This window comes from Chrysemys picta, chromosome 1, assembly GCF_011386835.1.
Source record: "Chrysemys picta bellii isolate R12L10 chromosome 1, ASM1138683v2, whole genome shotgun sequence".
NCBI classification, from domain to species: domain Eukaryota; kingdom Metazoa; phylum Chordata; order Testudines; family Emydidae; genus Chrysemys; species Chrysemys picta.
The window spans coordinates 304,154,179-304,180,878 of NC_088791.1; the positions used below are offsets into that span (position 1 = coordinate 304,154,179).

A 26,700-nucleotide genomic window follows, 5' to 3' on the forward strand; every position below is an offset into this window, starting at 1 on the left:
GAGTTGAACTCTTGCAAATTCAGGAAAGCTGAGTAAAGAGATGTCTTGTGTCCCACCCTAGATGTGAGCAGGTGTGGGTCTGGGTGTATATTCAGCAGGATCAAATTCCAGAGGAAAGGAGAGCAGCAGAATACGGACCCTGGACTTCAGAAAAGCAGACTTTGACTCCCTCAGGGAACAGATGGGCAGGATCCCCTGGGAGAATAACATGAGGGGGAAAGGAGTCCAGGAGAGCTGGCTGTATTTTAAAGAATCCTTATTGAGGTTGCAGGAAAAAACCATCCCGATGTGTAGAAAGAATAGTAAATATGGCAGGCGACCAGCTTGGCTAAACAGTGAAATCCTTGCTGATCTTAAACGCAAAAAAGAAGCTTACAAGAAGTGGAAGACTGGACAAATGACCAGGGAGGAGTATAAAAATATTGCTCAGGCATGCAGGAGTGAAATCAGGAAGGCCAAATCACAATTGGAGTTGCAGCTAGCAGGGGATGTGAAGGGTAACAAGAAGGGTTTCTACAGGTATGTTAGCAACAAGAAGAAGGTCAGGGAAAGTATGGGACCCTTACTGAATGGGGGAGGCAACCTAGTGACAGATGATGTGGAAAAACTGAAGTACTCAATGGTTATTTTGCCTTGGTCTTCACAGACAAGGTCAGCTCCCAGACTGCTGCACTGGGCAGCACAGTATGGGGAGGACGTGAGCAGCCCTCAGTGGTGAAAGAACAGGTTAAGGACTATTTAGAAAAGCTGGACATACCCAAGTCCATGGAGACAGAAGCAATGCATCCGAGGGTGCTGAGGGAGTTAGCTGATGTGATTGCAGAGCGACTGGCCATTATCTTTGAAAACTCGCGGCGATTGGGTGAGGTCCCGGACGATTGGAAAAAGGCAAATACAGTGTCCATCTTTAAAAAAGGGAAAAAGGCAAATCTGGGGAACTATAGACTAGTCAGCCTCACCTCAGTCCCCGGAAAAGTCATGGAGCAGGTCCTCAAGGAATCCATTTTGAAGCATTTGGAGGAGAGGAAAGTGATCAGGAACAGTCAACATGGATTCATTAAGGGCAAGTCATGCCTAACCAACCTGTTTGCCTTCTATGATGAGATAACTGGGTCTGTGGATATGGGGAAAGTGGTGGACATGATATACCAAGACTTTAGCAAAGCTTTCGATACGGTCTCCCACTATGCTTTCCTGAAAGTTAAAGAAGTATGGATTGGATGAATGGACTATAAAGTGGATAGAAAGCTGGCTAGATCATCGGGTTCAACAGGTAGCGATCAATGGCTCAATCTCTAGTTGGCAGCCGGTACCAAGCAGAGTGCCCCAGGGGTTGGTCCTGAAGCCGGTTTTGTTCAACATCTTCATTAATGATCTGGATGATGGGATGGATTGCACCCTCAGCAAGTTCATGGATGACACTAAGCTGGGGGGAGAGGTAGATACACTGGGAGGAGGGATAGAGTCCAAAGTGACCTAGACAAATTAGAGGATTGGGCCAAAAAAATCTGATGAGGTTCAACAAGGACAAGTGCAGAGCCCTGCACTTAAGAAGGTAGAATCCCGTGCACCGCTACAGGCTGGGGATCAACTGGCTAAGCAGCAGTTCTGCAGAAAAGGACCTAGGGGTTACAGTGGACGAGAAGCTGGATATGAGTCAACAGTGTGCCCTTGTTGCCAAGAAGGCTAACGGCATTTTGGGCTTTATAAGTAGGGGCATTGCCAGCAGATTGAGGGACGTGATCATTCCCCTCTATTCGACATTGGTGAGGCCTCATCTGGAGTACTGTGTCCAGTTTTTGGCCCCACACTACCAGAAGGATGTGGAAAAATTAGAAAGAGTCCAGCAGAGGGCAACAAAAATGATTAGGGGGCTGGGGCACATGACTTATGAGGAGAGGCTGGGGGAACTGGGATTGTTTAGTCTGCAAAAGAGAAGAGTGAGGGGGGATTTGATAGCAGCCTTCAACTACCTGAAGAGGGATTCCGAAGAGGCTAGAGCTAGGCTGTTTTCAGTGGTGGCAGATGACAGAACAAGAAGCAATGGTCTCAAGTTGCAGTGCGGGAGGACTAGGTTGGATATTAGGAAATCCACTATTGGATCCAGAATCTCCATCCTTAGAGGTTTTTAAGGCCCGGCTTGACAAAGCCCTGGCTGGGATGATTTAGTTGGTGTTGGTCCTGCTTTGAGCAGGGGGTTGGACTAGATGACCTCCTGAGGTCTCTTCCAGCCCTAATCTTCTATGGAGTTGCATCTTTGCACTGCAGTAAAGATATAGGTGTCTTCTTGTAACAGTGAATGGGATTCTTCCGTCCTAAGTGCAGGACTCTGCACTTGTCCTTGTTGAACCTCATCAGGTTTCTTTTGGCCCAATCCTCTAATTTGTCTAGGTCCCTCTGTATCCTATCCCTACCCTCCAGTGTATCTACCACTTCTCCCAGTTTAGTGTCATCTGCAAACTTGCTGAGAGTGCAGTCCACGCCATCCTCCAGATCATTAATGAAGATATTGAACAAAACCGGCCCCAGGACCGACCCTTGGGGCACTCCGCTTGAAACCAGCTGCCAACTAGACATGGAGCCGTTGATCACTACCCGTTGAGCCCGACGATCTAGCCAGCTTTCTATCCACCTTATAGTCCATTCATCCAGCCCATACTTCTTTAACTTGCTGGCAAGAATACTGTGGGAGAGCATATCAAAAGCTTTGCTAAAGTCAAGGAATAACACATCCACTGCTTTCCCCTCATCCACAGACCCAGTTATCTCCTCATAGAAGGCAATTAGGTTAGTCAGGCATGACTTCCCCTTGGTGAATCCATGCTGACTGTTCCTGATCACTTTCCTCCCCTCTCAGTGCTTCAGAATTGATTCCTTGAGGACCTGCTCCATGATTTTTCCAGGGACTGTGGTGAGGCTGACTGGCCTGTAGTTTCCCGGATCTTCCTTCTTCCCTTTTTTAAAGATGGGCACTACATTAGCCTCTTTCCAGTCATCCGGGACCTTCCCCGATCGCCATGAGTTTTCAAAGACAATGGCCAATGGCTCTGCAATCATATCCGCCAACTCCTTTAGCACCCTCGGATGCAGCGCATCCGGCCCCACGGACTTGTGCTCGTCCAGTTTTTCTAAGTAGTCCCGAACCACTTCTTTCTCCACAGAGGGCTGGTCACTTTCTCCCCATGCTGTGCTGCCGAGTGCAGCAGTCTGGGAGCTGACCTTGTTCGTGAAGACAGAGGCAAAAAAATCATTGAGTGCATTAACTTTTTCCACATCCTCTGTCACTAGGTTGCCTCTCTCATTCAGTAAGGGGCCCACACTTTCCTTGACTTTCTTCTTGTTGCTAACATACCTGAAGAAACCCTTCTTGTTACTCTTAACATCTCTTGCTAGCTGCAATTCCAAATGTGATTTGGCCTTCCTGATTTCACTCCTGCAAGCCTGAGCAATATTTTTATACTCCTCCCTGGTCATTTGTCCAATCTTCCACTTCTTGTAAGCTTCTTTTTTTGCTTTCAAGATCAGCAAGGATTTCACTGTTTAGCCAAGCTGGTCGCCTGCCATATTTACTATTCTTTCTACACATCGGGATGGTTTTTTCCTGCAACCTCAATAAGGATTCTTTAAAATACAGCCAGCTCTCCTGGACTCCTTTCCCCCTCATGTTATTCTCCCAGGGGATCCTGCCCATCTGTTCCCTGAGGGAGTCAAAGTCTGGTTTTCTGAAGTCCAGGGTCCGTATTCTGCTGCTCTCCTTTCTTCCTTGTGTCAGGATCCTGAACTCGACTATCTCATGGTCACTGCCTCCCAGGTTCCCATCCACTTTTGCTTCCCCTACTAATTCTTCCCAGTTTGTGAGCAGTAGGTCTAGAAGAGCTCTGCCCCTAGTTGGTTCCTCCAGCACTTGCACCAGAAAATTGTCCCCTACACTTTCCAAAAACTTCCTGGATTGTCTGTGCACCGCTGTATTGCTCTCCCAGCAGATATCAGGGTGATTAAAGTCTACCATGAGAACCAGGGCCTGCGATCTAGTAACTTCTGCTAGTTGTCGGAAGAAAGCCTCGTCCACCTCATCCCCCTGGTCTGGTGGTCTATAGCAGACTCCCACCACGACATCACCCTTGTTGCTCACACTTCTAAACTTTATCCAGAGACTCTCAGGTTTTTCTGCAGTTTCATACCGGAGCTTTGAGCAGTCACACTCCTCCCTTACATACAATGCAACTCCCCCACTTTTCTTCCCTGCCTGTCCTTCCTGAACAGTTTATATCCATCCATGACGGTACTCCAGTCATGTGAGTTATCCCACCAAGTCTCTGTTATTCCAATGACATCATAGTTCCTTGACTGTGTGAGGACTTCCAGTTCTCCCTGCTTGTTTCCCAGGCTTCTTGCATTTGTGTATAGGCACTTAAGATAACTCGCTGATTGTCCCGCTTTCTCAGTCTGAGACAGGAGTCCTCCCTTCTTGCACTCTCCTGCTCGTGCTTCCTCCCAGTATCCCATTTCCCCACTTACTTCAGGGCTTTGGTCTCCTTCCCCCGGTGAACCTAGTTTAAAGCCCTCCTCACTCGGTTAGCCAGCCTGCTTGCGAAGATGCTCTTCCCTCTCTTCGTTAGGTGGAGCTCGTCTCTGCCTAGCACTCCTCCTCCTTGGAACACCATCCCATGGTCAAAGAATCCAAAGCCTTCTCTCCGACACCACCTGCGTAGCCATTTATTGACTTCCACAATTCGACGGTCTCTACCCAAGCCTTTTCCCTGCACAGGGAGGATGGACAAGAACACCACTTGCACCTCAAACTCCTTTACCCTTCTTCCCAGAGTCACGTAGTCTGCAGTGATCCGCTCAAGGTCATTCTTGGCAGTATCATTGGTGCCCACGTGGAGAAGCAGGAAGGGGTAGCGATCCGAGGGCTTGATGAGTCTCGGCAGTCTCTCCATCACATCGTGAATCCTAGCTCCTGGCAAGCAGCAGACCTCTCGGTTTTCTCGGTCAGGGCGGCAGATAGATGACTCAGTCCCCCTGAGGAGGGAGTCCCCAACCACCACCACCCTCCTCCTTCTCTTGGAAGCAGTGGTCCTGGAACCCCCATCCCTAGGACAGTGCATCTCATGCCTTCCAATCGGTGGAGTCTCCTTCTGCTCCCTTCCCTCAGATGTATCATCTACTCCACTCTCCACATTAGTACCTGTGGAGAGAACATGAAAATGGTTGCTCACCTGTATCTCCATTGCTGGTACATGGACACTCCTCTTTCTTCTTTTGGAGGTCACATGCTGCCAATTTTCTTCACCGTCCCTCAGTCCCCTCTGCGCAACCTGCTCCGATTCTTCAGAACATTGTGCCTGTAGAAGCATATCTTGACGTCTGTCCAGGAAATCTTCATTTTCTCTTATGCAACGCAGGGTCGATACTTGTTTCTCCAGACCTCGAACCTTCTCTTCCAATATGGAGACCAGCTTGTACTTTCTACAGACAAAGTCACTTCTGTCCCGTGGAAGAAAGACAAACATGGCACAACCTGTGCAGGTTACAACAACTCAGTTGATCCTGCTTTGAGCAGGGGGTTGGACTAGATGATCTCCTGAGGTCTCTGAGGAATCTTCTCTGATTCTAAACTTTGAGACAGGTTAGCTGAACTGTTCCTTCTAAGCACAACGTGTCTTGCAAGTCACAGCGACAGTAGTGGTCTCTGAGGTACCTGGCATCTAAATCATTTAGGGTTTCTTAAATGGTAGCCAGCACTTTGAATTTCACCCTGACAATAGCCAGGTATAAGAGGATCTGATCAGTTTAAAAGGCTTTTTGCACTACTATAGCTAATGCTTCTAAATGGCCTTTAAGTTTATACCCTAATAGACAAAATTGCAATAGTTTAACATTGATTAAAAAAGCAAACATATTTGAAGATTGGACTCAAGCATCTTATTTTTAATTTCTCTCTATCCCTTTTCTCTCCATGCCCAAACAAAATATCTTCATGCAGCCCCCACACATTAATAGAGCTAGTTTTAGATGCGGAAATCATGTTATTGGTCACACCCACATTGTTCGTTCCTCAAGATACTGTATGAACTTTCATAAATATGTGCATGTGCCACACACTCCCCCAACACTGTGCTGATACGTACAAGCCATTACCCTTGCTATGAACTGAACCTTAAGCCTAGCTGAGTGAAATGTGTGTCTGTAAAGGCAGCCTATTTACCTGCAAATTAACTTTCTCATCATTCCAGTGGATACCACAAAGATATTGTACACTTTTCTCTTAACAAATGCATTGCAAAAGGCAGGTAATATGCAGCAGTATGGTGATCTTTACTTACCATGCTTTATAACATGTTTTATAATGCTCTTTAGAGCAGCATCAGACGATAAATGTATGTGGGCCTAATATTTACCACTGAGATATTTGCTACATTAAGAAAAATCTATTAAAATACCCACTGCATTCTTTGAAGGATTTAGCAGTTGCTAGACTGCCAGTCAGCCAAGGGTACACAAGAGTTATTGTCATTTTGATTTTCAGATGAGTCATTTGGTATATTGCCCCCAAAGGCTCTTCATTATGATTCAGTGCACAGCATATAACATTGCTTTGGCTTTCTGGGCTTCATGGAATCCGAGTGGGGGTTGCAGTTGCTCGGCATTCTGAAGCAGCGGCTTTATGTTTAATTGACACCTTTGATGTAGCCCTAAGACAGCACCTGCACCTCCCACTGCTGCTCTGAAGACGTCAGCCTTACGCAGAAAAGGCTTCTGCTTATGAGTCCTGCATCTCATTCAGCTCACTCTGTGAGCAGCCCTAGCTATCCTTAACTAATCCCACTGCTTCCCATCTTTGCTACAGCTTGGCTTAGTACAGGGAAAGAATTTTTGTGCTTGCTATCATCAGGTTAAACACTAAGACTGTGTCCATGTTAGAACTCATAGAAGGTAAGTTAAATGCCTTATTGATACGTTAGTATGTAAATATTCATATAAGATTGAGAATTCAGGTGTCTAGTTGCTGATTCTTTTTTCTGAAACTGACAAATATGATTGTTAATATGCCAGTTGTTTGTTTAAAGCGTGTGTGCATATAATGCATTTCTTTCTATGCTTTAGTAAGCTTTTAAGAACATTATTGGCATCCTCTATGTGATACTCTTCAGGTATTAGGTATTTAATTTTACAGAGCATGTCATATAAAGGCTGAAAATGCTTCTAACATTAAATACATTGAAATATTTTGAAAGAACTTTACTATTTAAGTAAGTGATGATTTGGTATAATGTATACCTGAGATTTTATGGCCAGTTCAGTTGAATGTCTGAAGTCCATCCGAGTTAGTTCTGGGATGATGTTTGGGTCAGATAGTAATGCAAAAATGTCTTCAAACAAGTGGGGGTTTAACAGCAAGCTACAGTGAATTGTTCTTGCAAGCAGTGCTGCTTTTTATTCCTAGTTCGTAGCACTGAGAGGCATAATTAAATGGGATGAAAGGGATTAAATATAGGTAATATTTGTTAAGGCAACAAAGCATTATAGCTTTCCATGATATGCATGCATAGGCACTATACGGTTTAAGAAAATGTAATGAAGTTCATCACCATTGACTTAAACAGTCATTTTAGGTTGGCTGCTTATTTGTTTAAGCACTGTATAAATTGGCAGTGTGAGAGTCACAGTGCTAGAAAAGCAGTTCATTTCTGCACTACCTTATTTAACATTTACAAATCTGAAAAGGGTGAATGTAAGAAAAAGTAGATAGAATTAATACATGTTTATTAATTATTTTCCTCTGCTTTTACTCTGTAGGTACCATGAGCCGAACATTTATTTCTGTATTTATTTATTGTTCTTCTAGTTAATGGAACCCCTGGTAGCCAGCTTTCTACTCCCCGCTCTGGGAAGTCTCCAAGCCCATCTCCTACCAGCCCAGGAAGCCTGCGAAAACAGAGGGTAAGGAAAGAAGGAACTGATTTTTGAGACTGGCTGAGCAAGGATCTGGCATGGGTGCCACCAAAATTGCCTTCCCCAAAAGTGTTCATTACACCTACCCAGAAGTATGGGGTGGAAGAGGTTGGCTACAATTCTTGTTGTGCCCGTGCAACACTCTTAAACATCTGGAATGCAACTGTTCTCCATCTAGCAGAATATTAAGTGTGCTGGGTAATGGCTTACCTTTAAGAAGAAAAAAAGAGGTCTTTGCTCTTGCTTTCAGAACACTTTTATGTCTTTGTTTTTTTTTTGCCAAGCATTTCACAACTGGAGGAAAAGTTAGACCTCCTAAAAGTTCCATATTTATTTATTGGCACCCCAGCTTTAATTCTAAGGTAAAGTGAAGGAGTGCTCTGTGGAATTTAGCTATATTATCATGACCATATACAATAATTTTTTGTTCGGCCAGCCAAAATGGCTCAGCATCAAGGCAAGAGCGGAATGTATTAGTGCTTTGGAGGCCCAGGATCATCAATAGATTTTCAATTCCTGTACCAAAAGCCTAGGTATATAGTGTACCTAACCATCATCGTATTCCCTTTAGTATGATGGTGGTAGCTGTGTTATTGCTGTAGTATAACCGAACATTTTTGGTTCAACATAGCATTCTCGTGTATGGGAGTGGGCAGGTCAGTGCTGTGCACACTGATTTAATTAATTGGATTCGTCCAAAGAGAATGAAATGGATGTCTATTGATCTTCTCTTCTGACATTTTCTCAACTGTGGTCTGTGGGCCTCAGAGAAATCATCTTTGAGTCACTGCATCATGTCTCAGATTGGCTTGCAAATGCAGTTGGACTCAGGCTTTCTCAGCCTCCTTCAATTTTAAATAAACTATGAGTTAGCTTCCTGTCTCTATGAAGTAGGGAGTTATAAGCAAACCTGACAGTTGTGACTCGAAGCCTCAGTTTAGTCAGGTTTTGGATTATTCGGAACACAGGTAGGTAAGAACATGAGTTGCATTTGGTGTGAGTTGTTCCTGAAGCCCTCTCCTTGGTAGCAGTGTCATCTTGGTCCTTTTGATCTGACTCTCAAGGTTTATTGGATTAATTGTTAGTAGGTCGCTGTGGGTGAGGGAAATGTCATCTGAATTTGCTGGATTTCACAGTGATGATACGGGTCTCTATCGAGGTGGATGGCATCATCAGCAGAAAGTATTTTTTCCTTGGCTCTGAGGCCACCTCTTTTCCTGATACATCTCAGTCTTCTCCCTCCCCATCACTGATGCTGTTTTTGCATCAGGAAGGGCAGAAGACCTTTTCTCTTATTAATGATGTTCATTAGGGGAGGGTTGAAAGGAAGCCATGTGGTCAGCACCTTTCCATGCCAAGTGCATCACCTCTACCTGTTTTTGATTTCCAAATGTGGAGCGTAAGGCACATGGATTCTTCCTATCCAGTACCTCTTCTTGGGAAGAAGATGTTCCAGTTACACAGGGTTTTAAACATTGCGTGGTGGTGGTATGATCAAAATGTTCAGCAAATTGGAAATCTTCTTTTGAAATTCAAGATTAAACTAAAGGAGCAATAACTCTTCTGTAAAAGGGTCAGGCTCTGCCCTCAATAATTGCCAGCAGTCCCACTGATTTCAGTGGGAGATGCATGCGTTCCTGTGGGCAAAATGTGGCCCAAAGCTTTGTCTGTAGGGGAAAAAAGAGAAAAAGGTATGTGAACGTGGGGTATACACAGGTGCACGCTATGTAAAGATTGGAAAACCCTGTATTATGTCTTTTTATAAAGAGACAAAATATGTGTATACATGTAGACACATATATTCCATTACATGCAAAAAAACTACATTAAAATGTTATTTAGATTGCAAAGTCAAACATTTTAAAGTTAGGGAATGCAAGAAGTACGGTGGCCTGTGCATCTAACTCAGTTCTGTTGTGTGTCCAAACTATGCATTTAACGAGTCAAAAGTCCTGTGGCAAAAATACTACGTGATCACGTAATTAAAGATCATAATGCACAGGCACAAGGGACAAATTATGGTTGCACAGGCAGCCATAAGCTGGCATTTTATAACTTTGAGTGTTGTACTTTACATCCTAAAAAGTCTTTTTTAATGTTTTTTTTTTTTAATGCAATTGCCTGGGATTGTTTTTTCCAAGGAAAAGTGAATGAACAAGTTATTTTATATCTGATTGTAACAAACTCCCCTTCATGCATCAATGGGGTTTGATCCATGAGCCTTCAGCACTGCAGCAAAAGCTGCAACCATTTGAGCTTCAGGACTAACTACATTAGCCAGCAGCAGGAAAAGGTTGTTATCCCAGAGTGGGGAGATGGCTTCTGATACTATGTGCTGGGATCACAAGGTGGTTGAGGGGAGCCTGGTCTCTGACACACACACACACACACACACACTCTCTCTCTCTCTCTCTCCACGATGCTGGGAGGTGGAGGACTCCTGTCCCATGTGGTTCCCTTGTGGGGTGGACATGAGCTGCTTGGACCATGTCCTAGATCTCGGTGGTTTATGGGTGGATCCCAGCTAGATCCTGTCTTCTGCTTGGGAGATGGGAGAATTCCTGTCCCAGATAGTGCCTCCAGAGGGCCGATGAGACACTTACACTATATGCTCCATCCTCATCTGCAGGAGTTAGGGGAGTGCCTGACCTATGTCTTGTTGCCAGGGGGATGAGATGCTAAGCCAATGTGATGTGCTGGATCTGGGAAGGGAGGGGGTTGTCAAAGAAATCCCAGCCTGGCTCTCTACCCGAACCTCCTTCCAGATACATATGCTCTGGTAGCTCTTTGGTGTTCCTGGTACATTGTCTGCTGCTATGGCAGTAGCCTGGGCGAGGCTATTTAGAATGTTCAGTGATTTAGGCAGGCTGCTAGAATTGTCTTGCTGAAGGGAAATGGTCATTTATAACACTTTGGAATTTAATGGTAGAAAGAAACGTCACTTGTAGCATGAAGAGTTTCTCCCCATTGAATATCAAAGGCCTGTTGCAAACTATAGGGGTATTCATGCTTCTCAAAGAAAAGATCCTAAGAATCTTTTATAATTTAAAGTGTTAGGCAACCTAAGTATAGGGGTCACTACCATCACCCCCTATATTTGTGCATATACAGTAACTCCTCACTTAACATTGTAGTTATGTTCCTGAAAAATGCAACTTTAAGTGACCTCCCCTCAGCCTCCTGAACACCACGTCCTCACTCCTCCCCACAGCCTCCTGAAAGCAGCAAACCAGCTGATTGCCGTGGGTAGGAGGGAGGGGGAGGCTGCGCGCTGCGTCCTCGCTCCTCCCCTCAGCCTCCTGAACGCCGCAAGACAGCTGATTGCCACGGGCAGGAGGTGGGGGGGAACAGGGGAAAGGCATTGATCCGCAGGGTACGCCAGTGGGTGGGAGGCGCTGGGGGTGGCATGGCATGGGGGAGCTGATGGGGGGCTGCCAGCCGTGGACAAAGCATATATATATATAACGATGTTATAGCGGAACATTGTACAACTTTAAACGTGCATGTTCTGTAATGGAGCCGGGATGTAAGATCGAGAGGATGTTAAGTGGGGAGTTACTGTACTTTTAAAAGATGAAATCTTGGCCCTGTTGAAGTCAATGAAAGTTTTGCCTTTTACTTCAATAGGGCCAGTGTAACCCACACGCCTCCTAGGTGTGGTATTCTGTCACATCTAGTGGCACTGAGACCCCTTAGGCCTGGGCTACACTAGCGGGGGGATTCGAACTAAGATATGCAACTTCAGCTACGCGAATAGTATCTTAGTTCAACTTACCTGGCCATCCTCACAGCGGTGAGTCGACTGCCGCAGCTCCCCCGTCGACTCCGTTTACTCCTCCTGCCGAGGTGGAGTACAGGCGTCGATTCGCGGATCTATTTATCGCGTCCAGACGAGATGCAATAAATCGATCCCCGATACATCGAACACTACCCGCCAATCCAGCGGGTAGTATAGACATACCCTTAGAGAGATAAAATGAGTCTGCTCTAGAACCTTAGCTAAGAGCCAGTTGGTTTTGAGATTAGTATTTTAATATTTCTGTTGAGTACTTCCACAGCTGCATAGTTGAAAATCCATGCAATTTAGGAATGCCACAATGCGGGCAGGAACCGTCTGTGTTCTGTGTTTGCACAACACCTGGCATAATGGGGTCCTTGTCCAGGACTAGGGTTCCTAGATACTACAGTAATATAAATAAATAAATAATAAATAGCAGAAAAATCACATCTTCTTTAATTACTTTGGATATTATTTACGTTTGTTGTTGTAAACAATACTATTACTTTAATCTTAGCAGAAGTTTTGTACCATGCATGTACCAACCTAATTTTTCAGTTCCTTTCATTATTTTAATTATAGTTTTGCTGCTTATCCTGAGACTAGTCCCCAGTGAGACTAATCAAGCTGAAAAGTTTAAAAATATAAAGTTCAGGAATTTTTTGTGGTATTGTGCAAAGAGGTCTTTATACAGCAGAAGTGTGGGATTTTTTTGATCATAACATAACAAAAATTGGTGGATACATTTTCCAGAACATTCATCTAAGTTGATGCACAGAAAAATTTATTTCAGCACTAGCTATCAAATAAATGCTAGTGGGTCAGCAAATACACTGGGATTCCCAACATTTCAAAAGTTGGATTTAGGTGTGCCTTCTGAGTGAGCTGTGAATGAAATAAAATGCATGGAACAAAACAAACTTTATTTTTGGTGGCTATTCCTTATGCTCAAAGGAGTCCTGGTGAAAATGACCCCAAAAATCTGTTTGATTAGAAAGTTTGATTAGCTCTCCTATCATGGCGTTCACTCAGCATCCTCCTGGCAGCTCGGGGGATCCTCTCTTTCCAGGTCCAACGCCCCCTTCTGCTGCTCACTGCATGCCCTGCACCTCTCTATAACTCTCTGCAACTCAGGGTGCTCTGTCTTCTTGGCTTCTTTCTCTCCTAGGTCACTATACTCCTCCCTTTCCAGGGTATCAAAGACTTTCCTTACAAACCATTTCAGGCAGTCTTCTCATTCACTGTCCCGATGGTGCCACTTCCCCAGTGACTGGTAGGGGAACCTGGGCTCACCATCTATTCCGGGTTCCAGGTCAGGGCCTTCTAATCAGCAGCATCGGTCTGCACTATCCTAAACCTTGGTGCCTTTTTCCTAAGCCTCTTCTACACCTACTGTCTCCCGCTTTCTCTGAGTATGCCAGCCCAAACTCCCTCCTCCTAGGGAGTTAATGCAGACTAAATTCCATAGCCTCACCCACACCTCCCTTCCCCCAGGGAGTGACTGCAGATTTCTTCCCTCTGCTATCGGCTCTCTGGATTTATAGAAGCCCCCTCTGTTCCTGCACAGGTGATCTTCCCCTAATTAGGGCTTATCTCTCAGCCTAAGTATCCCCCAGCTTGCAGCCTAATAAGTTAATTGATCCCTCTGGCCTACAGTAACCCTTTCAGAATGAGTGTGGGGAACATACTCCATCACATCTCCTAACAAATGGGTGCATTTCTGTGCATTATGCTTCAGAAATACCAAAACACAACAATATGTACATATGGGAGAAGTTTGAATAATAAGCTAAATAGTTACATTAACAATTAGAAAGGACTGTTTACAGTTATGCCTCAGCCTATACTAAAAGACAGGGACACATTTAATGCATGATTTTCAGAATCTGGGGCCCATTTTGCATGCTGTATGTATGCATGCGAATTGGTGATTTATGAGCACACTTGGCTGTTATGGATACAGGTATGTATAATTCTTGACTTGTGTGCATGCAAAGAAAACACAAATGTTCATGGGTTATGATCTTTTATTTTTTAAAACAAAACAAAAGAAACCCATACATCTTAAATATTCCTTTTTTTTTTTAAGTCAAGATTTTTAGGATTTAAAAAAATAATAATGCTCTCCCGAGGAAGAAAATTTGAATAATATTACTGCTGAGTCCATCAATCTTCACCATTTTCATGTGAGGTGTTTGTGTACAATTGCAGGTTTCGGCAATGTCGGTCTTGTATTTGTTTTAATATTTGTAAACCCATGACATGTTTAAAAGAATCCTAGTGTGAGACTCAAGGTATCCACGCTATTTTAATGAGTTGTGTTGTATGGGGGGATGGTAAGCCACTGGGGAACATAGAATTCATTTCCTCCCTCTCTGAACCAACACTTCTGCTTATTTCACCTTGAAATGATGCTGCTCTACCATGCACCTTTCTGCTTGGTGAACTTTTTCTTGTATTGCATATCTTTGAGAAACATGTTGTCTTGTGTAGGTTGGATGAGGCTACCCATTATACTCCCACATCTCTGGCATTTGAGGATTATCTGATCAGTCAGAGGATGCTTAGAGTGGGTGTTGAAAAATAGTCGTTGCGCCTCTCTCTCTCCCTGCCTCTCTCTCCCTCTCCCTGCTGATATGAGCTTGTTGCTTGGCTACCATCAGAAAGAGCCAGTGACTAGGGATTTTAACATGCTGTCTTTTTACCAAATAAAAAAAATGTGGAAAAAGCAGCACCACTGTCAGATAGTTCTATATATACAACCACAGTATTGAGGGTTAGCTGTCCTAGGATCAAATATTTCTGGACCCATGCTACATAGGTCCAGTGGCCTTTAGGTCTTGATGATCTTATAATACAAGGTAAGCATTTACTTTTCTGTTACTGTTTGAGAAGGAAACAAAAGGAAAATATTACTTGAACTCCATATTGCCAAGTCCCAAAGTGATATGAGATTCTGCAAAGCAATCAGATACTGTTTTATTACAGGGCATTTATTAGTTAAGGTTAAAAAAATGCCATTTAAAATATTTCCTATTGACAAAATCTAGATTTACTTATGTTCCTAGGGCTCTGATGATTTAAGACAGGTTACTTTAAATTAAACCAACAATTCTGATCTACAACAGCAAAGAGATTATAGGACAGTTGCAGTGTAACAAATTGAACACAATAAACAAATCTATACTGCCCTTCATCTTACAGGACCTGTATCGCCCACTCTCTTCGGATGATTTGGATTCAGTAGGAGACTCAGTGTAAAAGAGAAAATGGAACAGTGTTTATGGTTTGTGATTTGGTGAAGGTTTAACATTTCTTATGAGATTAGCTGCTAATTTACAGTAACAGTGAATTGCACAAAAGAGTTTTGCATATTTAATATTAAAGTCATAAAGTCAAATATATACAAATTTATGGAGGCATTTGTGGTTTTACCACTTCTTTTTGATGCAAGCTTTATGGTAAGGCATTGAGTGCTTGACTCAGAAATGAAAACTAAGCATTTGTGCACACATTATGGGATAATGATTGGGTTAGGTGAATCTAATGAAGAAATCCATTATGGGCACAGAAGAGCACTCCTATTATCTTCTGAAACAGTGATCATATGTTCACAGTTTTTAATATAGTCCTCTTTATTTGCTATGGTATCGACATAAACATTTTTTGCTCTGTTAATAAATAGCTCAACTTGTGTGACAAAACACAATTGTGACATCAGACATTCACCACCACCCTGTTCCTTCATAATATGAGCATTTACACTTATTCGATAACACGATTTCCAATGAGTTCTTAATCAAAAGAAAGAAAATTGAGAAACCATATATGGTTGCTAACTGAAAAGAAATGCTTTCAAAGAACTGTTAAAAGTATCTTCACTGTACTACAATTTGATCACTGTATGAAAAATGACATTTCACAGGCAGCATGAATATGATATTGTACCATGTCAGAGCTGTTATATTAATCACTCTTGTATTGCATAGGAAAGTAAATATTAATAAGAAAAAAATCAATTTAGTTGGAAAATACATACAGTATGCTGTCTGCCAGCAGGTCTAACATACACACAATGACACCTTTTTTTTGCAAACACATATTTTGCTTACAAAGTGAGTATTTTTCACTTGTGTTAAAGATAAGAAAATATTTCTCAGACTCTGACATAAAGTATGTTTTGTATCTTTTCCAAACAGGCCAGTTGAAAAGTGAAAACCTTTAAAAATGATGGTATTATGAATCAACCTCTTAAGGTCTGAATTTTTCTGAGTTCCTTTACTTTCTATATCATGGACATTTTGTACAACATTAATATGCAAAACTCCTTTAGTGTTAAAGTAGATCTTGCATTATAACCAGCTGCTTAACACATACCTACTAATTTTGTTTGTTTTCTGCTGCTTTATTGTGAGACTATGAGCTAACTAATATAATTTACATAGTTATGGTCTTTCCAGTTATATGTTAAATCTTAATTTAATATTTATTCTTTATATTGAAGGCATAGTGTAGTGGTCATATATTTTTAGTAGTTCATTTACTTCTAGTATATCAAATACTTATGATTTAAGACTTAGGAATCTGGCAACAATGGTTGTGACACTCTTTTTAAACAAAAAATCTATGCAGGTGGTATTTTTGAGGTGATTGGTAACATCCCAATACAGCATCTTTTAAAAAAAAAAAAATCAGGAAAATTTGCTTAAATACCCAGAGGATTGTTAGCTACTATATAGCAACTTTTAAATGTAATATTTTACATTTATGCTAATTTGTCCTTAATAAAATCATGTAACTGGAAAATGTTGACATGGTACTATAGCTTGCAGTCTAGTACATTACCATTGTGTTTACAGAGAATATTGAAAACAAAAAATTGAAAGGGCAGCAGAACACAGCACTTATCCTTCTATATATTCACTCTCTGGTTGTAGTATCATTTGGGGAGAAAGACACTGATCTGGCAGGCTTGTGAAGCAATTGGATTAATCCATTTTGAACACATGATTCACCATACCTGCTTCAGAGTTCAGGTTCAAAATGATTTCCAACAGAAATTGAGAGGCCTCTGCCGAGATCAAAAGGTGCCCTGTTTTACCTAAAAGACTCAACAACTGTGAAGTTACTTGTGCTTGTGCCTGTTGTTGATATTTCTTTGTAAAAGGAATTACTTAATCCAGTAGAGTCCATAATAGGTGACAGTGGGTTGGCATCAGTTGCCAAAAATGCAAAGAAAGCAATGGCAGAGAAACAAAATAGCTACTGGCTCTATGGGATTCGTTTTATCTGCAAAGAAAAGAAATTCCCAGAATTTTAACTTGCCTACCTTCTGTCTTATGGACTACTACTTGCTCAGAGCAGTCCATTAAGCATTATTCATTCTGCACAAACAGTAGATATTGCCAGTGAATCTGAATTCCATGGCTTTGGTAGCTGTGGAGGGGGAACATGGACTTTGGGACTAACAGTTGACAGATCTCATTGCCAATTTTCCTTCCAGGCTGTTTCAAAGGGTATGCTAGTCCCTAACATTTAATCATTTAAACATACGATTCTTTTTAAAGGGTTATTCAAGGGACACTTTATATCATTTACTTTAGAGATGGAAGTCCCTTAAAGTTTGAAAAAGCACGCTGCTTATAAACGTTAAGATTCCCTTTTATGTGGAGTGTAATTCCATTATACATGAGCAGAAATTAAATGTTTCTTTGGACCAAGACCATAAGGTTCCAGTTTATTGGTGAACTGAAAGTGTTAACTTGGTACTGTAGCTTTGCTTGCAAATAGTACAACTTTTATTTTGTCATCTGGCTTTGTCACTGTTATTAAATAGCAGAATAGCTTAAGCACCTTCATATTATTTGAACTTTGTATAGTTCCTCTCCTTATATTGCATGACATGTTCCTACCATAAGGAATTTACCATGTGGTTGAAAGTCGTGTATAGATTGTGAATGCTTTGCTTCCCCTTGAGCCTTGTGGTTAGTCATGAATATTTTCCTAATGCTTTCTACAACTTTTTTTTTTTAAAGCAACAAACAGTTCAAATGTGAAGCACAGTATATAAAAGGGCCAAATGGGTTTGAACCCATGGACAATTACATCATGTTTCTGGCTTCTTTAAATGAATGTATGAAAAAAATGTATTGGTCTTTTTGATATATTAAGGGCAGATGTTCACCTGGTGCAAATTTTCATCGCTTTATTAAAGTCAATGGATCTACGACAACTTACAATAGCTGAACATCTCCCCTGAGGAACTGTATACACTTTTAAAAGCTCTCATGTACACCTAATGGTGGGTCTGGTTCAGCTCTCTTTTAAATTAGTGGCAAAAACATCACTAACTTCAGTGGATGCAGGATTGGGTCCTTATACACAGCTATGTATATGTATGGAGGTTGATCAATAATGGTAATGTTAAGAATGGTAATATTTTGACTTATTTGACCTTTTGCCCCATCATGAAGCATGCTGTCTTGCATTGTAATTAAATCATATTGTGTTGTAATATTATTAAAATTAAATCAGAAAGCTGTAGTTAACTAACAGCATCATAGTATGGAAAATTGCTTTGCAAAACCATAAAACAATTCAGGAAGAGTACATTTTATTTCTTCATTTTTAGCCCTTTGCTCCTTTTTTGTTATGGTATATGTGGCTGTAAAAATGTATACAGTTATATGGGGGTATTTATATAAATATGCATATGTTGTGTATACATGTATGCATATAGATTATAAGAAAGGATATGTAATGTTCTACAGCCTTAGAGTGTATGGCTTGAGATTATTGGCGTGCTTAAAAAATTGAAATAAATAAATTGCTTGTTTTTTTTTATACTTTTACAACTTTATAATTTACACTACAATGTGAACTTTATACAGCAAAGTATGTTGTTACAGAAGATGTCATCCAACTCTAAATGTTAAAATTGACAGTTCCAAAAAAAAAATCTTTAAATGGTACCCAAATTTACTATTTCATCCAAAAAAAAAAAAGTAAGAGTAAAAACAGAAAAACACAGAGGCTAAATTTACCTCTTCACTTGTTGAAAACAAATATTAATGTTTACTGCACGTTTCTTTAGTATACAATTATTATGCAAGCAAATACATCGATTGTAAATAATCTAACGCTGGGTTTTTTTGCTTGTCAATGGCAAGAAGAGAGATTCTCACCAGAATGTTCAATAAAAATCCAACCTTATGTCACAGTTAGAAATAGCTTTACATGTAGATACAGATATACAAATGGTTGTTTAAGACCATTCAAAATGTATTTGAGGCCTCACAGTAATAACAGCAGATCCCTTCCCTCTTAACAGGGGATATTCATAATTATACTTTTTTAGTAATACTCGTTGAATGGCCTACTCTGCCTATTTACCCTCTGTATATGATTTGTTAGAGTTGCTGAGTGACCATAGCTCCCATTTTAAATCATTGTGTGTGGTGGGTGGGGAGGGTGTGAGTGTGGGTGGGTGTATGTGTGTGCGGGTGTGTATACACACTTTTAGATAAAAGCTATATATATATACACAGTGTGCACATACATATTTGTATGCATTTTAATGTCTGTATTTGTGCATCTTGATTATATTCATATTTCAATCACCTTGAGCAGTAAAGTATGAAAAAAAGTACTGTGTTCATATACATACCCATTGTCTGATGTGTTGCAATGTAGAGGTAATTAGTTGTGGTTTTCCCTGTATACACTGTATTGAATTTAAACTCTCTAGTGAAAGATGAACTAACACCATTTCTGCTAAGGCCTCTTCTTGTTAGTTGCACCATAGTATTGTAAATATTGACACATTAATCACAAAATAAGTTTAAGATTTTTACAAAGAGCTCCATATGGCCTTTTTTCCAAGAAAAGTGCTTGGATATTTTCTGCTCAGATATTGCATTTTTGTATTCATGTGTTTCAGGAAACCAAAAAAACTATTGATTTATCAGCCAAACTCGTGAAACGTACAAAAATAAGTGCTGATTATTTGAAATAAAACTATCAGCTAAAGAAAATCACTTCCATTTTCTGCCATTGTTACATCATACTGTGTTGTACTTGTGTTTCATATTTGGCCATGTCATACTGGTTGCAGTTTGTTGTATTGCTAGACTTAACCTTATCATAAAATATTGTAAGTCATGTAATAAATAAATGGAAAAAAACCCACATACGATGTTCAGTGAGTTTATTTTGAAAATGGGAAAAGCAGGCTTCAAAATAATTCATAGTTATTATAACATATTGGATGAGCATTGTTCATCTAATAGTCCAATTAATGTAAGCATGTGGGATTCATAGATCCTAAGAGGTTGCTCTAACTAGTGGATGCATTTCAGTAGCTTTTAAAATTTAAATTCTGGGCTCTAGTGTTTAGAGGTAAAAGGTCCTCTAAGGAAGAATTTTGTTTCTAAAAGGTCCTTTGGAGACAGTAAATTTACCTGCCTAGAATTGCTTATGGGTGAATTTGTGAGTATGTGACAGGGGATAAATTTGAAGTATGAAGTGAGAAATTAGTGTGCTATAGCCTAAGCAGTGTACCAGGTTCTGCTGACAGCTGAGCTTTAGCAGCACTCTTCCTAAGTCACCTAATTATTAGAAAAATGTGTCTGCAAAGAATGTTGAACTGTACTTGCTGTATTTTAAAATAAATACCTTGTTTCCCCAGCACACCTTTGCCCTCTTTCGTTTATATTTCCCTAGCTTATTTCTGGGGGAAAACTTAGCAACAGATGACATTCCATCTCCTGCTGGTTACTGCCGCTTCAACTCATTTTCAAGAGCCGTTACTCTATAGGTCTGTGAGACTGATACAAATTCCAGCTCAGTCCACGTCCTGATCATTGGGAAATTAGTCTGCCAGGTTCAAAACTATTTTTTCCCTTAAAAATGTTTGCGTTTTGCATTTTTTGTCAGTAATAAGGAGATGGCTACCAGCAGTAGCCTAATGAAGCTGTACTATATCAATAATTTAACAGAGGGCACAAAATAACATAGAGTTAGAATTCCTTTCCTAAAATGCTCAGGGGTATTGGGAGAGTTTTTAAAATTCAGCCCGGACAAATAGATGAGATTAAAAATAAAAAACTGACCACAGTGCAACATTTCTAATCTAATGGAAGAAATAGGAAACACAAATCTGTGACTTCCTTAAAATTTCTGTTTCTTCTGTTGCGTTAAAGATATTATAATGTGTATGTGACTTCAAAAAAAACCACCTTTCACTCTGCTACTGCATAAATAACTTTTACATTAAATGCAATATGGATATAGTAAAGTTGTGGGCCAACTTCCTAACAGCATGAATCTGATATATGTATATTTTAAAAACATCAATCTTTCCTCAGGAGATGCCAGAGAATGAGTGAGGGTGGAGACTAAATTACAACTGACCCTTCAAAGTAGTGGTTCATCCAGTTCCAGTTTAAGATTATTGCTTGAACACCAAATAGAAAACTGTTTTAGCCTTTCAGTATTGCACTTGCCCTGTAGGCAAACAGAATACTCAGGCACGCTGATTCTATGGTAATGAGTGCAATACAAGAACCTATATAGAACAGAATACTTTAGTTTGCCATTTTTAGTTCTTTTCACCAGCACAATATTCCTGCAAACTTTCCTATCTCACCTTCACTCGCGTAAGCCCTCAAGAAAAGAACAAAACAGTTCCTAAATGAAACGTATAGATTATTGCTTGTGTTTGAACTGATCTCTTTGCTCGCTGCAGTATGTATATCCTGAAGTGCATATGTGAAAAATGTGTAGCTCCTCAAGCAGGATCTCATTTAAATCATGTGCCTCAAGGCACTATGCCTAAAGTAGGACTATGGACAAGACTCATGCTTGCACACATTTCTTCTTCCCTTCTTTCCAGATGAAGGCAGCTTATTAATAAATCTAGATCTCGTGTGTCAGTTTAGTGGTGTATCCCAGCTTGAAAAGAAAACAATTGCATCATTTCTCTTTCTGCACATTGAAGTCCATTGACTTCCACTCTTTCAGCACAAAGATTGTGGATTTGAAGTTTCTCCATTAAGTAATTTTTACTAGCCTTATACTGTTTACTTGAGATTTGTTTTCTTCTCATCTGTATGTGCCAAAAAATGAAACTGATTAAACAAAGGAAAATAAAGAACATTTTTCACTGGATAGAGAGAGGGCAAAAGAACTTTGTCTAATCCTTGGCTTCTGTCTAGGCTGTAATATATAAAACTGAGTTTCTTCTTCAAAAATGGTACCAAAAAGTATTATTTTACTTTTTGTTGCTGAATGTTTTGCCCTCTGCATAGCCTTTTTAAAACATTTCCTGCTCTTGAAATATTTCCAGTGTATGTTATTCTCCTTTCTTATTGATTTTATGGCAGTGTAACTTCAGTGGAATTAGGTGAGCAGAATCAGGCTCTTAATTTTATTTCTACACTGTTCTGTTACCCTTATTTTGTCACTAAACATGATGACGGTTAGACTAGGGAATGGGTTTCCAAGGGAGATGGTGGAGGGTTAAGGTAATTTAATAACCTGAGTAATTTATAATTGAACCAAACACACATGGGTTACAATATTGCATAGACAAGGAGATTGGCATGTTTGCCTAACTGGCCTCTTTAGTTTCTAGGAATCTCTGTTGAATTTACATAATATTTCCTGGTGTGTTCAAACACACACTACTGAAATGTTTAGCCTTTCCCCTTACCATGTCTGTGAAATCCTGGTTAATTCTTTGGGGATAGTCACTAATATGCTATAATAATTTAAAGAGTTCCCTTGCCATGTACCTCATCACTGTGCCTGACCTACACTTTGTGTACTCATTTTACCCTGTTTCAGTAACACCCTTTTAAAAGAACACAACTCCTCATGTGTTCCCAACTCAGCTTTACACCTGTGTGGATTTCTGTTACTGAGATTTCATCCAGATGCTTCATTCACATTACCAAAATACAAAAGAATCTATTGTCTAAAGACTTTGTAGACTCCATATGCGCTAATAAAGATTCCGATAAACTGGAAAACGTAATCCAATGTTCCGTTTTCAAGATTCGGGAATCTGATATGCATTAACCTGCTTTCTAGACATACTTGTTATGGGTTTCCTTTCATAACTGCTTCGTACCATAGTCCACAAAAATAATTCCCTCTGTTGTGCTGGACTGTGATGGAAGATGAGTTTTGAATCAAGGTGTATGTAGGAAGAGGAGAATCCTCAGATTTATATAATATTTTACCATACTCTTGTCCTTGAATTTGAGGAATGGCAGTTGAGGTACACCCTTTAAATATTTACAAAACAGTTGCTGAATAAATCTCCCAGTAAGATATGGTTGAAACTCTATAGTGCTAATCTTTCCATTCACATCAATAAGAAGTGTGGTATGTTGACCATCTGTTATGTGAACCCGAATAGGATCTGAAATACCTACACCAAAGACCTGATCTTTTTATGCCATTGCTTTTATGTAGGTGTGTCATAAAAGCAGCCAGGTGTCAGCAACCTGTGCAACTGGTCCTTGTTAAATCTCTTGAGGTGATGACATTTCAAGTGCCTCAAGATCTCTTAAAATTAAAACAGCTAATTGCATTAAGGTCTGTGGTTGAAAATATCTTGCTCTTGCAAAGGGTTTTTTCCTCTGCAATAACCCTAATGGGATCTACAGCTGTGAGGGCTACCGTATGTACAACAAACAACTGCATCAGGATTAGCAAACCAACTGAAAGAAACACCAAGCCCCTCAAGGGAATGGGACCCAGAGGTCTTTCAGCTTGGTGAGGAAAATGAGCTAAATAAAGTCTAAATGAACTCAGAATGTCCTTCTAGCTTACAAAATGATGAATAAATAAATGCCTTTAAATAATTCCAGAGAACTGAAATACACAATAAAAGTCAAGCTGTTTGTGACTCTTTTACCTAGTAAGCTCGTCTACATATTGGATGAGACTCTGTGTATGGAGATTTTTAATATAGACATGTACATACAATTCCTGAACTTTATTAATATTATTTTTTTAATCTATTTAGTAAAATTGGAGGGCTTTCTTAAATGTGATGTAAAGGGCATTCCTTCATGGTTTCTGCAGTCTGGCAGTCTTCAAAATAATTCATTAACACTCCCTTCATTTTACATTCTAGTCCATTCCCAACTTGTTTTATGCACACAACTCTCACTGCTGTCAGTGGGTGCTTTGTGTGCAGACCTATGGGAGAGTATATAGCTGTAATGCATCATTTTGGTGCCCAGTTTTTCAATTATGTGTGTATAATACTGAGTCTTCCTGCTCTCATGTGTTGATCTAAATATAATGTCTATAAGAGAGATGGAGGCTTTAAAAATAGTCTCATATTAAAGCTGTTTTCTGCTAAAATGTACAGAAACCAAAATTCTCATCTCTGATTGACTAGAGTTAGGTTCCTAAATCCATATTTTGGCACCCAAAGATGATCCCTATTTAGCTAAGTAGTTAAGCACATGTTTAACCTCACACACATCAACTGGGATTATTTGTATTTAAAGTTAAAGCATATGTGTAAGTGATTTGGTCTGATTTTCAGAACTGAGCACCTACAAATCCCAGTGGGAGCTCAGCACCTCTGAAAAATCGGGTGTCTTTGTATGAATGAGACTAAATTTACTCATACAGGTTGAGAAAATTTGTCCCCAAAGTAATGTCTCAACTTTAATATCTCTCCCATTTTCACTCTAGGACTAAGAGCAGTAGGTCAGCAGTCTGAAGAGATAATCAAAATGTTAAAGAAGAAGCTGTGGTGTATAATCTGTAGTGTTAGAGGTACCATCTGCTGTAAAGATTCATCTCACCATTTAAAATGTAAAAACTGTATGCAGAAACCATTTAGTAATTTGTCAAAATACTAATGCTTTCAATAATCCTGGGCTATACCACTTCAGGGTTTTTAAAGATCATTTCATGACTGCATATACATCATGTGCTGAACATATTTAAATGATAGTCCCCTTAAGAAAATAGAGTGGAAAGGCAGAAGCAATAATAATTTGGATGCGCTGTCATAGGAGAGTTAAGAGAAGCACCAGAAAAAATAGTGAAAGCTATTCACTATATGTTCTTCCCAGTAGAAGTGTAAAACAAAATTTTTACTTTTTATCGTCATTCTGTGCTATACACATGGAATATCTTCTCCTGCCCTGAGAATTCATGGAGTTATGCTGTATGCTTATTACTTGTTATCCCTCTACATTGTCATTTGCAAATGTTTGTGAGGTAAGTTTTCACTGTAATATCTAGCAGAGTTTAAATATAGGTAGTTAACACTTGTCCTAAGCCTGCAGCAAGGGCAATGATGCCTCAGTGAATAGTATAAAGCCAGTCAGTGCACGCTTCTGTCATTAAGAGGCAGCAAATGTAGTCCAAAAACTGATGAGTGAAGTTTTAATCCTGGTCAGAGCTCAAAGGAAGTGGTCACACGGATGAAAAGAATGAGTTCATGATGATTAAAAGAAAAGACATAGAAACTCTTAGGCATGGGATGTGCCAATTACCAGAATTATTTAAAGGAAAATAGGCCAAAGTGAGTGGCTAAATCCACGGATCTCAATTTAGTGTGGGAGAAATTAAAATTTAGCCTGCAAATATAAATAAAGTCCAGCATTCTGGCCAGACTCTAACTGGTAATTGCATCCTGTTAGCTCAGTTCTGCACTGAAGTTTCAACTGGATATAGCATTGTTCTTCATATCCTGCCCCAAACAGTTGCTATGTTCTACCGTAAAGTGACTTTTATTTCATTGGTGTATGAAATGATTCCTCTAAATAGTTTGTTTTTCCAGTTAAGTTTGTAGCATTTATTCATTGACTACTAACACTTCCACATTTCCAGACCTCCCAAGACTGTTTTCAGTATCTTCCAAACAGGGGCGGCTCTAGCTTTTTTGCCGCCCCAAGCACAGCAGGCAGGCTGCCTTTGGCGGCCTGCCTGCGGGAGGTCCCCGGTCCTGCGGATTCAGCAGCATGCCTGCGGGAGGTCTGCCAGTCCCGCGGCTTCGGCATACTCGCTGAATTGCCACCAAAACTGCAGGACCAGCGGACCTTCAACATGCCGTTGAAGGCTGCCTGACTGCCGCCCTCGCAGGGACCGGCACGGCGCCCCCCGCAGCTTGCTGCCCCAGACACTCGCTTGGAGCGCTGGTGCCTGGAGCCACCGCTGCTTCCAAATATAGAGAAAGATATGATCCAGTCCCTACCCCTAGGAGATTACAATGTAAATTACAAACAGTATAGTCTCACTCTACGTGATACGTAACTTGGAGGGAAACTACAAACAGTGCAGCACTTTGGAATCTTGCAGCATGAAAAGTGCTCTATGAACCCAAGATAGTATTATCACATGATTTTCATAATTAAATAAAGACCGCTTTCTAACTCAAGTTACCCCATGAAAATATAAAGTCATGGCCATTTGTGGCTTTAAATTTAAAGTGCTGCTGTTACATTTGTAGATTTTTTCAGTTTGCAACAAGAAGGAAACTTCAGGATGGGAGAATCCTGAAGACACATTCTAAGCTCTAGATTTGCAGATGGCGTCTCTCTCATTAGTAAGAGAGATGCAGCACAGAATAAGAGGTCTCTGGAAAATAAGCATATATGTGGTAATGTTTTATTTTCTCCCTATATGACAAAAATGTGCTTGTCTGTTCTAGGACCTTTCTGGGGAGGCTTTCGCCAAATGGGTATTTGCAGGAAAGAGCGAACCTGGTTCTAACAAATAGATATCAGACATAATTGGCATTTTGGTGTTGGTATTAGCTGGGTTAAAATGTCAAGACAACTAACTACTGGAAACTTCCCACCAACAGACAGTACCCCAATTTGGTGACTTCTCACATTTCAGCCACAAAAATGTGCATTGGACGTAGAACCTTTCTAAACTTGTTTTTCAGTGGAAGGTGCATAGAAGCTGAACTACACAAAATGAAG

The 26,700-nt window shown here is 40.4% G+C and overlaps 1 protein-coding gene across 8 annotated transcripts in view; it reads left to right on the plus strand.

Moving 5' to 3' along the window:
• Window positions 1-26,700, plus strand: part of DCLK1 (doublecortin like kinase 1) — a 348,891-nt gene that overhangs the window by 272,970 nt on the left and 49,221 nt on the right. For 5 of the 8 annotated variants that reach the window (XM_005286601.5, XM_005286603.5, XM_005286602.5 and 2 more), the window contains exon 6: window positions 7,853-7,947. In XM_005286601.5, coding sequence (XP_005286658.1) covers window positions 7,853-7,947 — 95 coding nt within the window. Of the gene's footprint in view, window positions 1-6,603; window positions 6,940-7,852; window positions 7,948-14,941; window positions 18,803-26,700 lie in introns of those variants that run through there. The other 3 variants (XM_005286604.5, XM_042842794.2, XM_005286605.5) reach the window with 3 other exon arrangements.